Source organism: Saccopteryx leptura, chromosome 1 (assembly GCF_036850995.1).
Source record: "Saccopteryx leptura isolate mSacLep1 chromosome 1, mSacLep1_pri_phased_curated, whole genome shotgun sequence".
Taxonomy (NCBI): Eukaryota; Metazoa; Chordata; class Mammalia; order Chiroptera; family Emballonuridae; genus Saccopteryx; species Saccopteryx leptura.
In genome coordinates this window covers 266,221,894-266,238,353 of record NC_089503.1, presented here as the reverse complement: position 1 = coordinate 266,238,353, position 16,460 = coordinate 266,221,894, and the positions used below count along the sequence as shown (strand labels likewise).

Here is a 16,460-nt window from a genome sequence, read left to right as displayed (position 1 = left end):
GGTTTCGAACCTGGATCCTCAGAGTCCCAGGTCAATGCTCTATCTACTGCATCACTACCAGTCAGGCTCAAGTGGAGAGATTTTTACAAAAGAGTAAATATGGCTGTTGGGATGTGGAAACAGATTCCCTTAGCACTGTCTGTGCCTGTGAGCCACTTGGAAAGTCCCTGAGGCCTTCCAGTGGAACATGCAGCCCAGTTTGAAGACAGCTGCATGGGGTGAGTGTCAGAGCTAGATCTCAGATCAGACACCTCAATCTCTATCCTGTGCTTTCCCATCTATTTATGTTGTTTCCCAAAGCTCTGTGGACTTGTCAGCTTATCTACAGAACAACATCACAGCTAGAAAGTTCAGTTTTCTGTAAAAGATGATACTTGCTACATTTTGCTGACTTAGATGACTCTTCACAAAAGAGTCTTCACACCCCTTTTGGAAGTAACAGCTGGCTCCACTTGTCATCCAGGATGGCTACCATAGTGATAACTAGAGATTGTTTGCGTATCCTCTTTCTAACCCTAAACTTTAGCTACTCTTCCTTCCACATTGAGTTCAAATAGTTAGGTTCTTTTCGTCAAAAGGAAACCAGCAATACACAAATTTTAAAAGCAAATAAAGAACCAAAGACAAGAGAGATGTGGTGGTGGAAAGACATTGATTCTATGCTTCACGTTGGGGCTTGGGTTCTAGAAGAAAAATGTAAATGGACCTAATGCTTGTTCTGTTTCAACATTTAATTCTGAAGCAAGAATTAGAGAAGCCATCTGCTTTTTTCTTCTTTCTTTCATAATCAACCGATGAAAAGAAAAAAAATCAGAAGAGAGAAAAGGAATTCTATTGTGTTAAGTGAATGGGAACTAATTTAACTGAGAAGTATTGAATTGTTCAGCTGTGATAATTACCTCTATTCTATAAGAAAGGTGAGTTTAATGCAAATATGCAAATACATGTTCCCCAAAAACTTCAATTAGTAACTCCTTCTTTCTTCTCTTAAAAATATTATTCTACTGGCTTTTGTTTATATTCTCTCTTTGGCTCATGTCTAAACTAAGATATTAGCAAGTCCAACTTTTAGGAGTAAAGCTATGTATTTGAAATCTCATTCCTGATCATTGTTAAGATTTGAGTGCTCCCTTGTCCTAGCTTAGGCAGTGCTTTTTGCTTTTTCTATACTTTTGAGTTAGAAAATCTCAGGTTGGCAGAGGACCTAATAGGCCTTTTAGTGTCAAGGTCAGCTCAGAGGTGGAGTGATTCCCTCTGAACTGCTATTGCTTTGTGTCTAGAGCAGTTTCTTTTATCTTTGGACAACTCTAAATTTTATACGGAGCCAAGAGTTCCACCCATCCATATATTTAAATGTTAGGACACAGCTGTGTGCTTTACTTAATCTTTCTAAATTTGAAAACTAATCTGAAGATGATTTTAATCTAGATAACTTCTAAAATAAGTATTAATAAGGGTAATGGGCAAAACTATTTTGGTGTAAGACAAAGAAAACACTTTGCCAATTGAAATACCTCAGGCCTATTCTAAAGCACATATGTTATTCTAATGCAAGTTGGCAGTGTGTGTAGTTTATTAAATTTGTAAGCTAAAGTAATACTGAAAGGGGTGGGGAATATTTTCCGTGTGCTTTTTTCTCTCTCGATAATATAATAATAAAAGGAATTGCTAGTTAGCAATATGGCATCCAGCCTGTATCTACAGGGAGATTCCTAAATGCAATTTGGTTCTGATATAATTTTATAGTGATAGATGTCTATTTTTGGAGGCTGCTAATAAAGCCAAGCATTGACTCATTTAGTTTGTTTCTGTAGAGCTTTGCCTAATAGTTTTATATGGATTACTCTACTTGTATGTGATTTGAGTACCCTCAACTTTGATTATTGTAGCATTTTCTTGCATCAGTATGCAAATTTAAATTTGGAAGGGGAAAAAAAGAGTAAGAGCTCTTATTTGCATAGCACCTTTCAAAAACATTCTTTTACTTTGGTCATAATAGAAAGTGTGAGAATTCAAACAGAACTTGACTCAGCTGTGTGAACTTGACCAATATTCTTAAATTCTTATGACCTCATTTTCATTCTCATAGCATGAAAATAATATTTCATTACAGTTTTGTGAAGATACAATGGCATAATAGAGTTGAGTGCTTTAGGTACATGTTTGAGACCCCAATCTAACTAAACCATTCCACATCTTTAAAATAAGGATGTTTAAATAAAATTTTTTTTTTTATGAAGTGAGAAGTGAGAGACAGGAAAACAAAGAGACAGACTCCCATATGTGCCTTGGCTGGGCTTCACCCAGCAAACCCCCTACAGGGCGATATTTTGCCCATCTGGGACCGCTGCTCCATTGCTTGGCAACTGAGCTATTTTAGCACTTTAGGCAAGGCCATGGAGTCATTCACAGCACCTGGGGCCAAGTCGCTTGAACCAATCGAGCCATGGCTGCAGGAGAAGAAGAGCAAGAGAGAGAGAGAGAAAAAGAGAGATGCAAGAGGGGAAGGGGTAGAGAAGCAGATAGTCTCTTCTCCTGTGTGCCTTGGCCAGGAATTGAACCTGGGACTTCCACACACTGGGCTGAGGCTGTACCATTGAGCCAACCAGCCAGGGAAAAATGAGGATGATTTTAACAGCCAACTCATCATGATTTTGTGATGATTAAATGAAATTCTCCTAATAAATGACTTAGCACAGTGCCTAACACAAGGCTACTATTAACATTATCGAACACAATTATGCTTAGTAAATACAAATTTTCCTTTCCCTAATTTTCTTAAATGATACAACTATGATTTTTTTCCCCATAAATCCTTTTCAGGTTTAGTTGCTTACGTAGGACATGGGTTAGTCTGCCATTTTGCTTCTCCCCCATTTGTTATTTTGTTTGGCCTTTACCAGTTGGTTGGCACTTCTAGGAGTAGGTAAGAGCTGAGACACTCAGATAAATGCACAGATTTCTTTGGTCAAAGTCCAGTTGTGGGTAAGTCACCCTAATGAAGCTTTAGGGTTTCCTCCTGATTTAAATACACCTTGGCCATCTCAGTTTAACTGGTTGTAACTGCTATGAATGATATCCTAGTCAAGGAATACTGTGGAAGTAGAAGACTTTATTTTAGCCATGGTGAACTCAAAGTCCATGAGGAATATTTTGCTAACAGCCCTGCCACTGTTCTGGCTTATTCTCTAACCACCCATCTCTTCCCAGTAGCATCCCAGTAGAGATCCCTTACTACCGTATGCTCATTGTTCAAGGTACTCAGGTTTTCACTGTTCTTTAACTTCAAAAGCTATTATCATCCTCATATTTAATCTTAGGTATAAGGACTGATATAAGCTTTAACTCTTACCTCTTCCATTGATATTGGCATTTTAACAGTCAAAGCTAAAAGATGATGCTGTTTGAGTAGCAATGCATCAAGAATCCAATCTGAAAATAGGAAGCATCTGGAGCTTTTCTAATCTGTTTGGAAGGACACCATGAAAAATCAAAAAAAGGATAGAGCTGTACATGTGATACTGTCAGATTTAGAGAAAAAATGCCCAGTGACTTTGATGATCGAAAACCTGGTTGATGGCCATGACCCCACAGTTATAAGAGACATGGTTTGGGATAAATCCCTTTTCCTTCCACAGACTTTTCAGCATCCTATCTAGAAAGCGAAGATGATTCCCTGCAGATCTGTTTCTGCCTCACAAGATTGCTGCAGGAGCCAGTCATATAATGTAGAAACACTCAGGAGTCTTCAGCTCTCCTTGGAAATGTCTCTGTTATGTGATGATGCTACAAGGATCACATGGAAAAGAAATCTGAGGGTAATGAGAATCAGAAACTGAGAAACCAAAGCTCATGTTTGAGCACTAATGCTTTGCCTTCCTAGGAATTTCTGCTCTGGTTGGAAGTTATGTCCAATGGCTACCATGTGAAGGTAGAGGAAGAAGGAGAATCCACTCCATAAAAGGGGTAACAAAAGCAAAGGTTAAGAACTGTTAAAGATGAAGAAGCTGGTGGACATGGGTAGAAAATTTGTATATTACTTTCCAGCCCCAAGAGTCTATGAAGTATAGAATATAAAATGCATTTCTAATGGTGTTATTTTTTTAAAGAAAAATTGAGACATTCATTCATGATTGAATTTGACATAAAGTTGGAAGTTTTCAAAACTATTGCAGCAGATTTGAACAATGGATCAAAATCATCTATATTGAAGATTAGATTTGACAGGAATAAAAAAAAAATTATATTTCTGGATTTTTATTTTTTGTATTTTTCCGAAGTGAGAAGAGGAGGTGGAGTGGGGGAGGCAGACAGAGAGACTCCCACATGCACCTGACCAGGATCCACCCAGAAGACCCACCAGATGGTGATGCTCGGCCCCTCTGGGGTGTTGCTCTGCTGCAATCTGAGCCATTCTAGCACCTGAGGCAGAGGCCATGAAGCATCCTCAGTACCTGGGTCAATTTTGTTCCAATGGAGCCCTGGCTGCTGAATGGGAAGAGAGAGATAGAGCGAAAGGAGAGGGGGAAGGGTGGAGAAGCAGATGGGCACTTCTCTTGTGTGCCCTGACTGGGAATGGAACCCCGGACTTCCACATGCTGGGCCGATGCTCTACTGCTGAACCAACTGGCCAGAGCCATATTTTTGGATTTTTTAAAAAGCCACAGTATAGAGGCTGCCGAGTTTGATCCCTGGTTAGGGCACATAAAAAAACAGCTTGATGTCCCCCCCCCCCGCCTGCCTCTCTCTAAAAAACAAAACAAAACACCCAAAAATGCCACAGTATAAATTAATAGCTTTAGCTTTCAAAGTGTTTTGTCAAGTTGACTTAAATTCAATATGAGGTAGCAATGTAAAATTGCTTTAGAAAACTTTAATGCAATATTGGAATAGACTAATAGAAATATAATATCTACTCATCTTTAGAACAATAAGAACAGCCACTTCATAGAGCTGTTTTTAAGATTAAACACCATATTTGTGCAGAGCATGTGGCATAGTAACCAGGTACAGAAATGTCAACTCATTTAATTCATTTGGCATCTTTATTTACTCAAATTATAGCAATCATTGCTTCGATCATTCTCTTCTTTGAGACATCTCTTGGAATTTTGCCTTTAATTATTTAACTTCTGCATAATTCTTTGAAATGTCACCTGTATGTGCATTGTCGGCCTAGCTAGTTCTAAAGTAATTTGTAATACACAGTATTTGTTCAGATACCAATTTATTTCAAAAAACTGGTCTCATAAAATTTCTTAGAACTCAATAACAAAAATTTAAATTCAATCATTGAATACCATTGTGATAATCATCATGAAGATCATAGTGGTAACTGGAATGAATAAATATATATGAAATCTTCCTTCCTCCCTTAACCATTTTATTATGTATTTAAAATTTATACAATATATTATTTATTTATGTTGTTAATTTATTTTTATAATTACATAGATGTGTGTGTGTGTATATATATAGTTCAGTTTTTTCTCTCCCTGTAAAATCTACATTGAATGAACTACACAGCTCCAGTTATACTCTGATTTTGACAAACGGCGACACCTGCTCAATCCAAACTTCTCCAGGGCTAGAACAAGACTGTCACCCCAGAAAGCACCCTGCGCCTCCTCTCAATCAGCCCGCACCTCCCATTTCCTGAAGCAAACACTGTTCTGAGTTTTTTCTACCATAGATTAGTTCGCTTGTTCTAGAATTTTATATACATAGAATTATACAGTATGGAGGCTTTATGTAAGACTTTTTCACTCATCAGGATCCTGTTCCTGAGATTCGATCATGTGCTGTGTGTCAGTAGCTGGTCTTTATATTGCACTTGAGTATTTTGCAAGCCCTCTGGAGACAGTGACTGTGCTATGGCCCCCCTGCACTGCACCCTCTTCTTTGCCCCTCATCCTGTCCCCATGACACTTGTACAGAATTGTACACATTAAAAGGATTCCACTGACACGTGGTGACCCTATGATGAATGAACTGTGAGTTATTTAATTTATTGATGAGCCGTTTAGACACAACCAGTTTCCCTTTTCTAATCCTGACGGTCTCTTACACATTCAATTTACCAAAGCCACTGTTCTATGCCCTGTGCCAGAAGCCTGACTGCCTTAGTGTTGGAATCCAAGGATTCGCCCGTTTGCAGTTCTGTAGCCGCATCCCCTGCACACATGCAGTAGTGAAGTCCTGGACGGCTTCTGCAAAGCTGGGAGACAGTCCACCTGCAGCTCTGTCCCTTGCACAGCGAAATGCTTTTCTGCTTTCTGCAAGCAGCTAACCTCGCATTCCTCCAACTCATCTATTAAACCGCTGTAAAGGTCAGCAAAGAAACCCCGGTGCGGCATGGAATGCTTTTGAGGCTGGTTAGTACCCAAATAGCAGAAGCTGCCTGTGTCAGTGCAGTCAGTTAGGAAAGCACAACTCAATATACAGGGTTAGTACAATTGGTTCTGACCAGTCTGTTTGTGACCCACCTACAATGACTGCAAATTGAGCCCTTTCGTGTCTCCAGCATACTCTCTTACCTCCGCATGTCATGACTGAGATTAAGGGCAAAGCACTGTGGAGCAGGCCTCTGGGGGAAAAAACATCACCCTGGCTGGTTCCGTGGAGCGGGCACGTAGGAGTTTGAACCTGTCACAATCATTTCTGCTTGGACCAGCAGCAAGTTCCAGCCATTTCTAATACCAAATGTATTCTGACTATAAACGTGCTTTCCATTTTATTCTATTCAGATGACATTCTCATCCCTGTTGCAATTTAACTTTTATATAGCCACATAGCACACTTTGTGACCCATTTCTTCACAATGTGAGGCTGTGAAATCAGGCACGTTTATATTAAAATGGGGAAAGTTTTCTTTCAAACATATTACCAAAGGATGGGAGATTTATGTATGATGATTCCTATGGTGAAGATCATATAGAAAGAACTAAACTGGTTACAACAAACAAGAAATATATTTGTGGTTTCTGCACACTATACATTTTCTGTTGATTTTACTCATGTTTCCTTTTAAAGAGTTAAAGATTTGTGAAAAGCATGGTAAACACCAATAATGAGATGCTGAATGCCAGTATTTTTTCTCCTTTTATTCTTTATGTTAAGTTTAAGGTCACTTTTTCAAAGAAAGCTTATTTATGAGTGAAAAATGAAAATATTTGAGTTAGAAAAAAAAGGTGAAATTTGTGATGTAGTTATTTTAGAGTTTAGATTAGCTAAGTTGCATTTTAGGTCACTAATTCTAGAAAAAGTATTTTCACAAACTGATGTTTAGAGTAACAGCTAAAAAGTGACATTGCCAGTTATGTGTCATGTTACACTGGTAAGCTCCTTTTAATTTTACTTTGGAACATTTAAGACACCTACAAATATACAGTTTTGGCCCTGGCTGGTGGGCTCAGTGGTAGAGTGTTGGCCGGATATGTGGAAGTACCAGGTTTGATTCTCAGTCAGGGCACACAGGAGAAGCACCCATTTGCTTCTCATTCTTCCCCCTTCTCTCTCTCCCTCTCTTTCTTCCCCTCCTGCCGCTATGGCTCGGTTGGATCAAGTTGGCCCCAGGTGCTGAGGATGGTTCCATGGCCTTGTCTCAGGCATTAAAATAGCTTGGTTTCCAAGCAAAAAAGCAGCAGCCTAGACTGGCAGAGCATCTCCTGGTGGGGGGCTTGCAGGTGGATCCTGGATGGGGCACATGCAGGAGTCTGTGTCTGTCTCCCCGCCTCTCACTTAATAAAAAAAAATGTATATATATATATATATATACAGTTTATTGCCAACACTAGCTGTCCAAATAAAACATACTCATCAACATTTTTTTGTGGTATAAATCAGTTCATGTTAGTGTCGCCCAAATGTGAGAGGTTTACCTTTCACACACCCAGACCTGCAGATCTGTGGCACACTGCTATCCAATTCCCCAGAGTCCTATGGAAGCAACCAATGCCAGTGGTTGCAGTACTGTCAGCAGAGGAGCACGACCCAGACTGGAAGCAGATAGAGCTTAGCTTTGAAATAGATGCGTGAGGTGGCAAATAACAGCCTCTCTGGGCCTCAGCTGTTTGCTATAAACAATGACTGTCATTGGTATTTTGTAATTATTAATTGATATCATACCCACCATAGGGCAGGTGTCCTGTACATGTTTATATCCTTCATCCCTCTCATCATCCACAGATTGATGCCAAATTTGCTAACACTGATGTATGTACCTGCCAGTGAGCTGAATGGAGATCTGCTGTTCTGGATGAGGACTGTTCCCACAGCTCACTGGTGGCAGCAGAACCTTGTTCTCTGGACTAATGCTTTTCATGAGGCCTGCCTCAAAAGAAGTTCACCCTGAAGTTGAGCTTTTCAAAATAAATGCCAATACAGAGCTCCCTGCCATGCCAAAGCATTTTAGAATAATGCAAAGCCACTAGGTCCTATCCAGCTGAAGCTTTCTGACTACTAGACCTGGAGAAGAAGTACAACTTCTTTAGTGGTTGTAAGAGTTATATTTTATGGTTTTGTTGTAATGTTAATATACTTTACTTTTAAATTAAACTTACTAAAACAGTCCGTTAAGGAATTACAGAGCTATCAGGGATAACTAGTATGGGAGAAATTTTATTAATGTTTCATCAACATATTTCCATATTTGTTTTCTAAATGATTTTTGTCTTCTAGGAGTATGTTTTGTTGGCAGACCTCAACGAACTTCATGTTGGTAAAGAAAATGCTTACAGGGGAATAAGTGCACAAGTGTGTAGCACAGCCAAAACCTTCTAAAGAAATAATGCCAACACTGCAGACAACACTAATGCAAAAAAAAAAATTATGGTTAGGTGGGAGAAAATGTTCATTTGTAAAAGATGTTCATTTTAACTTTGCTTTGATACACAGAGTAAATGCCACCTGGGCATTCAGAACAAAATTCTGCAAAGAGGATTGAAAAAGGAAGATGACTGGACAGAATATTTTTTAACAAGGCAAGTACTTAGCAGAGAAAGGATGAAGGCAGAGTCGCCAAAACTCAGACACAGGAGGGGTTCAGGAGCCCTTCTAAAGCAAGGGTGTAATGGATAATGAGGTGGCTGTGCCGGGAGTTATTAAAAACACACATGTGTGCGCACACACCCACACACACTCACTCACCAGAGATTTACATTCCTAACAACAGTTCATCTCTTCCCTCTCCAAACTCTGCTCACCAGGTCCCTAAAAAACAAGGGCTGAGTCCTCATTCCCATCCTTCACCACTCCTGCACGCCTCCCTTGTCAGCTCCCTGAGCATGGCAGCAGGTGCCCCACAGTTTTCTCTCTGCAGTATTTCGCTGCCCTTGCAGCATCGACCAGCCCCTCCCTTTTTCTGGGCAGCCTTGTCTGCAGTCAGAGGCTTCTGCCAGGAGCCTTAGCAAAAGAAAAAAAAAAAAAAAAAGAGCTGATGGACTTAAGATACCGGAGGGTGACCTGAAACTCCTACAGAAGAGATCTGGCACAAAAGGAAATGTATTCATGAATATGTAAGAATGTGGTGTAGGTAAACACACACAGTGAGTGTGAAACAATGTGGTTTATGCGGAGCAGGTTAAAAAATTCCTTTCTGCTACTTTTCATCCACATCTAAGTAATTGGGAGAGACAAAAATATGGCTTATCTAGGTTCTCTCCCACTTCCCTCATCCTCCCCAGAGAAGCTTTTCCTACTGTTGAATCACTCACTAGTGAATGAGGACACCAAGGACATGTGGGCTGCAAAAAGTCATCAGAATAAGGGCCCTATCTTGTCTGCCAGGGCCAAGCGACGTTTATTTAGGACAGCCTAGTGGCTTAGGCTTGACACCCTAAAATGATTGATAGATTTAAACTAGCCAAGTTATTGTCTCTAAAGTTGCATGCTCTGAGACAGAGAGATGGTTTGGAACGCCCCCCCCCCCAAGTTCTCTGCTGCAGTCTCTCCCTCTAACAGGAAGAGGGTGGGGTATAGGAACCGCAGGGTTTCAGAGCTGCAAAGAACCTCGGAGCTTAAGTCTCATCCCACCATCCTGTCGGAGGGAGCAGTGCGTGCTGGCTTCAAGCACTCCGCTCGCCCAGCATCACCCAGAAAGCGATTCCGCTTTTTCCATTTGTAAAGTTATTATGTTTCCCTTTGGTTTGCCGCTTGAACAAACAAGACAGTAAATTTCACGTCAAGTGCCACTGTTACACAAATAAAGGAAATTAAAGTCTTGCTTAGAAAAATGTTAGGTGCCCTATGCAAATATCTGCGATCCGCCCCTGAAAGCGGAGGGGTTCCCCAACAAAACGGATAATATGCTGTACAAACCGCGGGGCTGCATCACGGTGAGGGACGCCGTGCACCCTGTTCCAGGTATCTGGGTGTTTCTTAAAGGAAGTGCAGGGATTCCTAATTGTATCTGTTCTCTAATGAGTGGATTGAGTGAAAGAATCATGCGACTATTTTGCTCCAAAACGGGACGTCTCGGACCTGAGTTCCGCTTCCTCGGGCTCGGGGCTCCGGCAACCGTGTCCCTCTCGGGCAGCCACCTGCACGACTGGTTGAAATCATCAGGTTGGGTGCTGCACAGGTGTAAAAGGACGGAAAGCGGCCTTTAACGTTTTCAGGTCGGAGATGTCAAGCAGGAATTTAGCTCGATAAAGATGCGGGATGCAGTGACAGTCTGAGGTCCCCGTCGCGGAGCTCTTCGCTGTCTTTGCAGTCGGTTTTCACCCCGGTTAGTTTCAAACTCATTCTCGGCTGGCTCTTCTCCACCAACACGCTTCTTCACCTCGTTACACCCACTGAAAGCTTCATTCCCCAGGAAGAAATGAGAAAATCTAGGAACACTAAAAGGCTGATATGAACTACTCTAAAGGTTTAGAAATGTTCAAATCAACGCCTGCAGTGCCGCAGTTTCTTGTGTGTATAAGAAGCGCTTTAGAGAGGGGGAAAACCGGAGAAAGGGAGACGTATTAAAAAAAGTGCCAGAAACAGCTATAACGAAACAGAAAACTTGCCTCCACACTTGCCGCCGATTTGCGGCCTTCGACCGTCACTTGTATATATGCAGGACCCTTCCTTGCAGCCATAAACACCCAGGGGTGTGATGACGGAGGCCCCGAGTAAGGAAGGGGCGAGTTAGCGGGAGAGGGTGCCTCCGTGGTACCGAGAACTGTGAAACGAAGGTGTCAGGAGGAAGTGAGAGCTTGTTATTGGGGACACATTAGAACCCAGGGGATACGAGGTCAAAGGATTAAGTAGGAGGGGGTAGGGGAAGGGGAAAGAAATGAATTAGGAAGTATGAAATCTCAGAGAAAACATGGGGCTCAGAGGAGAGCGGAAGGGACCAGAGCCGCCGCGCCCTGAAGGCCAGCGGCTCGCCCCCACCTTCCCTTTGCGCAGAATCCGCCGCGGCTGCAGCAGCGCTGCCCCCACCGGCGCGCGAGCGGCGCTGGATTGCAGGCTGCGTCAGAATCCTCCCCGAGTATAAATAGGGGTGACAGGACTGCGCCGAGCCGCACACAGCCATCCATCCTTCCCTCTCCCTCTCTCTCCCCCATTCTTCTTTCTCCGTAGGCCCCCTGCTCCGCCGCCAGCCAGAGGGGCACCGGCCGCCACCATGAGTTCCTTCAGTTACGAGCCGTACTACTCGACCTCCTACAAGCGGCGCTATGTGGAGACGCCCCGGGTGCATATCTCCAGCGTGCGCAGCGGCTACGGCTCCGCGCGCTCCGCTTACTCCAGCTACTCGGCGCCCGTCTCCTCCTCGCTGTCGGTGCGCCGCAGCTACTCGTCCAGCTCCGGCTCCTTGATGCCCAGTCTCGAGAACCTCGACCTGAGCCAGGTAGCCGCTATCAGCAACGACCTCAAATCGATCCGCACCCAGGAGAAGGCTCAGCTGCAGGACCTCAACGACCGCTTCGCTAGCTTTATCGAGCGCGTGCACGACCTGGAGCAGCAGAACAAGGTCCTAGAAGCCGAGCTGCTGGTGCTGCGTCAGAAGCACTCGGAGCCGTCGCGCTTCCGGGCGCTGTACGAGCAGGAGATCCGCGACCTGCGTCTGGCGGCGGAAGACGCCACCAACGAAAAACAGGCTTTGCAGGGCGAGCGAGAGGGGCTGGAGGAGACCCTGCGCAACTTACAGGCGCGCTACGAGGAAGAGGTGCTGAGCCGCGAGGACGCCGAGGGCCGGCTGATGGAATCGCGCAAAGGTGCGGACGAGGCGGCTCTCGCCCGCGCTGAGCTGGAGAAGCGCATCGACAGCCTGATGGACGAGATCGCCTTTCTGAAGAAGGTGCACGAAGAGGAGATCGCCGAGCTGCAGGCGCAGATCCAGTACGCGCAGATCTCCGTGGAGATGGACGTGTCCTCCAAGCCCGACCTCTCCGCCGCGCTCAAGGACATCCGCGCCCAGTACGAGAAGCTGGCTGCCAAGAACATGCAGAACGCCGAAGAATGGTTCAAGAGTCGCTTCACCGTGCTGACCGAGAGCGCGGCCAAGAACACCGACGCGGTGCGCGCCGCCAAGGACGAGGTGTCCGAGAGCCGCCGCCTACTCAAGGCCAAGACCCTGGAGATCGAAGCGTGCCGGGGCATGAACGAAGCGCTGGAGAAGCAGCTGCAGGAGCTGGAGGATAAGCAGAACGCCGACATTAGTGCTATGCAGGTATGACCACAAGCAGAACACGGGGAGGGGAGGAGGGGTGAGGGGCGGAGGGGCAGTAGAATCGAGGAAAGGAGGGGGTTTGAGGGCGCGCCCAGAAAATGGAGACTGAAGATGGGGCCTCTGCATGCAGCTATTAGAGGGTAAGATTTGGTTCTGTGGACTGTTGGGAGGGGTGGGGCACTTGAGGACCGGAGTGGGGTCGCGACTTGAGTCTGGGAGCTTGTGCTTGGTGTAGTGGCATCTATGTTCTACAATAAAGCTGCCCAGCCCTGCAGAATGTTTGATGGGGCGGGAGAGGGGGTGGGGGTGGCATCTGGGCGTTGTCTCCTGCCTCTCTGTTATCCTGCATTAACCGCGAGTTTCTCTGCAGCGTGGGTTGAACCATCTGACTAATGAAGACAGCGAGGAGCTCTCCTTAGTTCTGAAGGATACCTGTGACCAGCATCCTTTCTGATTAGTTTTACCAACCACTCCTTTCCCTTAGCAGGTAGACAGGAATACTCAAAATTGTAGGCGGTAATATTCACAGTAAGGTATTTCTTTTATAAGGGTCTCCATCTTCTGGGGAGGAGAAAAATGATCATGTAGCTACATAGAAAGTATTTTAAATAAAAATTTTTCTATCAACCTTTTTTCTATAAAGAAATTTATTTCTTACCCGTGACTTGGATAAAAATTAACCTATCAATGAGAAACAAAGTTAAACAAAAATCAGCTCAGTTCCTTGCAGGCATTTTATGACTAACTTCAGACTTACAGGAAACAAAAAAGATTTTTTTTCACCAAATAATAATATTTTTTCCCATCATTTAAAAAATTGTTTTTTGTCTTCATCTCATGACTTATGAAACTGCATTATTATTATTATTATTATTATTATTACTACTACTTTTAGGCAGGAAGGAAAGATTAAAGAGAAAAGGCAGTTGACTTGGGGGAGGATTTTTCCTAAGGTGTGCACTTGAATTTAATTAAACTCGGGCCTTTGTAACTATACTACAGTAAAATGATAGCAGTGGGGAGATATGCTTGGGTTTCTTTACCTGTCTGTCTTCCAACAGGACACAATCAACAAATTAGAAAATGAATTGAGAACTACAAAGAACGAAATGGCGAGGTATCTGAAAGAATACCAAGACCTCCTGAATGTGAAGATGGCTTTGGACATTGAGATCGCAGCTTACAGGTGAACACTCATGCAGCCTCAGGAAGGAAATCAGATTTCATTGATGTTGAATCAGAAACTTTCCAGAATAGTCCTTTGAAATAATTGTTTGCTTTTTGGCTTTTTTTCAAGAAGGTATTTTGACAAGCATGGAAGAATGAACCCTATTCTTAGCTTCCCATTACATTTTGAACCTAATTAGTTCTATTTGGAAAGTTCTTGAAAATTTGTGGTGGTGTTTTTGTTCTAGTCTCTGTCAGAACATCTCTAGTCATTAGGTTTTGATAATACCCATGCCTTCTTGCTTCCATGTATCTTTAAGGGTGGCCTTAGGGGAGGGTGATGAGTGGTGGGCTCAGAGCAAGTCATTTAGCACACTTCCTGTGTTCATGTTTGTTAAACTACTCTGCCCCTGCCTCCCTAGGAAACTGTTGGAAGGTGAGGAGACCCGGCTCAGTTTCACCAGCGTGGGAAGCATAGCCAGTGGCTACTCCCAAAGCTCCCAGGTCTTCGGCCGATCTGCCTATGGTGGTTTACAGAGCAGCTCCTACTTGATGTCAGCACGCTCCTTCCCTTCATACTACACCAGCCATGTCCAGGAGGAGCAGATCGAGGTGGAGGAGACCATCGAGGCTGTGAAAGCCGAGGAAGCAAAGGATGAACCCGCTTCTGAAGGAGAAGCTGAAGAGGAGGAGAAGGAAGAAGGTGAGGAAGAGGAGGGAGCAGAAGAGGAAGAAGGTATGACAAAAACCCAAGCCCCTACAATTTCAAGTGCAGACTGAGCATGGGTATTTGTTAGGAGATGGATTAGGTAATGAGGCCTTGCTTATCCATTCATATTTGAGTTTAGAATGTTAAATTATACATTTATCCTGATGAGCCCCTGATTTCCAAAATTGGCTGTCCTCCTAGCATCTCTGTTTAGCTTGGTGATTTTGGAAAGTAACATTTAAAAATCTCCTCCTCCAGTTATCTTCATTCTTACTAAACACTTCAAAATATATTCAGTGACCACAGCAGTTTGGTGTCCTAAAGAAAATAAATAAATACCAAGCATATAATAAAAGAAACCAAGGTCCTGGACAGGAGTAGAGCCTCCAGTACCTGGAAGTAATCTCATTCTATTTAACCACATGCTCAGGGGCAAAGTATTCCTGGCCCATGTTGTCAGCTGCATGTATCTTGGGAAGTAGAGCCAAGAGGTGTTTGGGAAGCATTCTGACATTTGTAATTTCCCCCAAAACCTAAGCAGAAATATTTGACTAGACTTACCCTGGATTTGGAGTTTGTATATATATATTTTTTATGTTAAAGCTGCCAAGGAAGAATCTGAGGATGCAAAGGAGGAAGAGGGAGGTGATGGTGAAGAAGAAGAAGACACCAAAGAAGCTGAGGACGATGAGAAAAAAGACAAAGGTGCTGGGGAGGAACAAGCAACCAAGAAGAAAGATTGAGCCCCCCTTCCCTTAATTATTTCAGGAATAACCCTCCCAAACCAGGTCACCCCCATCACCAACCAAGCAGTTGAGTTCAAGATACTATAGAAATTAAGAAGTCAATATATGTAAAATTCTGAGATGACTCAGGTTGGACATTAAATGTTGTGCTATGACTTTTCTCCTTATGCAGAGTACCCGTTTGCTTGCAGAGTGGCTTCCTGGCTTGCTGCCAGCCTGTGCATGGTCCACGCTTATGAGTTCAGGATCTATGACAATGTGAATAATTCAGATGTTTACAATAAAAAACACACGAATACATGAATTCACTAATGTTAATGTTAAGCTTCATGGGAAAAGTAGTCTTTTGAACCCTTGGTGGTTAGAAATTAAAGATCTTGAAGTATGTGCAATAAATAGTAAATAAAGTTACACTGAATGACATTTTTTGCTCTGGTTTTTGACTTAATTATACTATCTTCAAGAAGGCATTAATATAAGTCATATACAAGTGGACAATTGATCTCCAATTTTCAAGTCACAATTTTAATACTTACAATGTGTTATTTTGTCCTTTAATTGGTAATTCTGAGGAATATAGTTAGGTTATTACCATTCATGAAATCGGAGTCTCCCTTCAAAAATTTTACTGGTAAAACTTGCATAAATAGGAGTCTTTGGGGGTCTTTTTTTTTTAAAAAAAATAACAAACTATTCTGCACCCATAAACTGTGCTACATAAGGTAGGGAATGATATTCTTGGAGACATTTTTGAAATTATGTGATCAATATACTCTTTATGGTAAACAAGTAACTTAAACACTACTACATAGTGAAAAATGCAATTCGAATAGAACATTAGTACTGCCCATCCATCACTATAACCACATTAAAATATATAGTCTAGATATCATGGGCAGAAATTGAAACCCAAGAAAATGATATAATCAAAAGGAATAATTTTTTTTATCAATGTATAACTTTGGATGGAGAGAAACAAGTTATTTGTCATTGCAAACATGTTGCCTGCAATCCTGAACTTATAACTCGGTGTGTTATTAACTTAATTCTGTTGCCTCAAGTAAAACACATTTAATGCCACCTATTTTAAACCTTTTAAAAACTATGAATACAGATAATGAAATTGTTATGAGTCACTAAGGGGGGAGGAGATTCTGTATGTTATTGCTCTGCATGCCTA

The 16,460-nt window shown here is 42.7% G+C and overlaps 1 protein-coding gene across 2 annotated transcripts; it reads left to right on the top strand.

Annotated features, from left to right (window-relative positions):
- Window positions 1-11,483: 11,483 nt before the first annotated feature.
- On the top strand, window positions 11,484-15,952 carry NEFL (neurofilament light chain). 2 transcript variants are annotated; one of them, XM_066351920.1, is made up of 4 exons: window positions 11,484-12,658; window positions 13,720-13,844; window positions 14,248-14,528; window positions 15,138-15,952. In XM_066351920.1, exons 1-4 carry the CDS (start codon window positions 11,612-11,614, stop codon window positions 15,275-15,277), a joined length of 1,593 nt encoding a protein of 530 aa, XP_066208017.1. In that variant the 5' UTR covers window positions 11,484-11,611; the 3' UTR covers window positions 15,278-15,952. The 2 variants fall into 2 exon arrangements, with proteins under 2 accessions (XP_066208017.1, XP_066208008.1); XM_066351911.1 differs by having other exon boundaries at window positions 11,485-12,658; window positions 14,248-14,561.
- Window positions 15,953-16,460: the final 508 nt, after the last annotated feature.

Excerpts from the sequence above, each read along its gene's own strand:
- NEFL (XM_066351911.1), top strand. The coding sequence starts at position 11,612 with ATGAGTTCCTTCAGTTACGAGCCGTACTACTCGACCTCCTACAAGCGG. Across the intron at positions 12,659-13,719 it reads CCGACATTAGTGCTATGCAG|GACACAATCAACAAATTAGA; the intron begins GTATGACCACAA and ends GTCTTCCAACAG. Across the intron at positions 13,845-14,247 it reads ATTGAGATCGCAGCTTACAG|GAAACTGTTGGAAGGTGAGG; the intron begins GTGAACACTCAT and ends CTGCCTCCCTAG.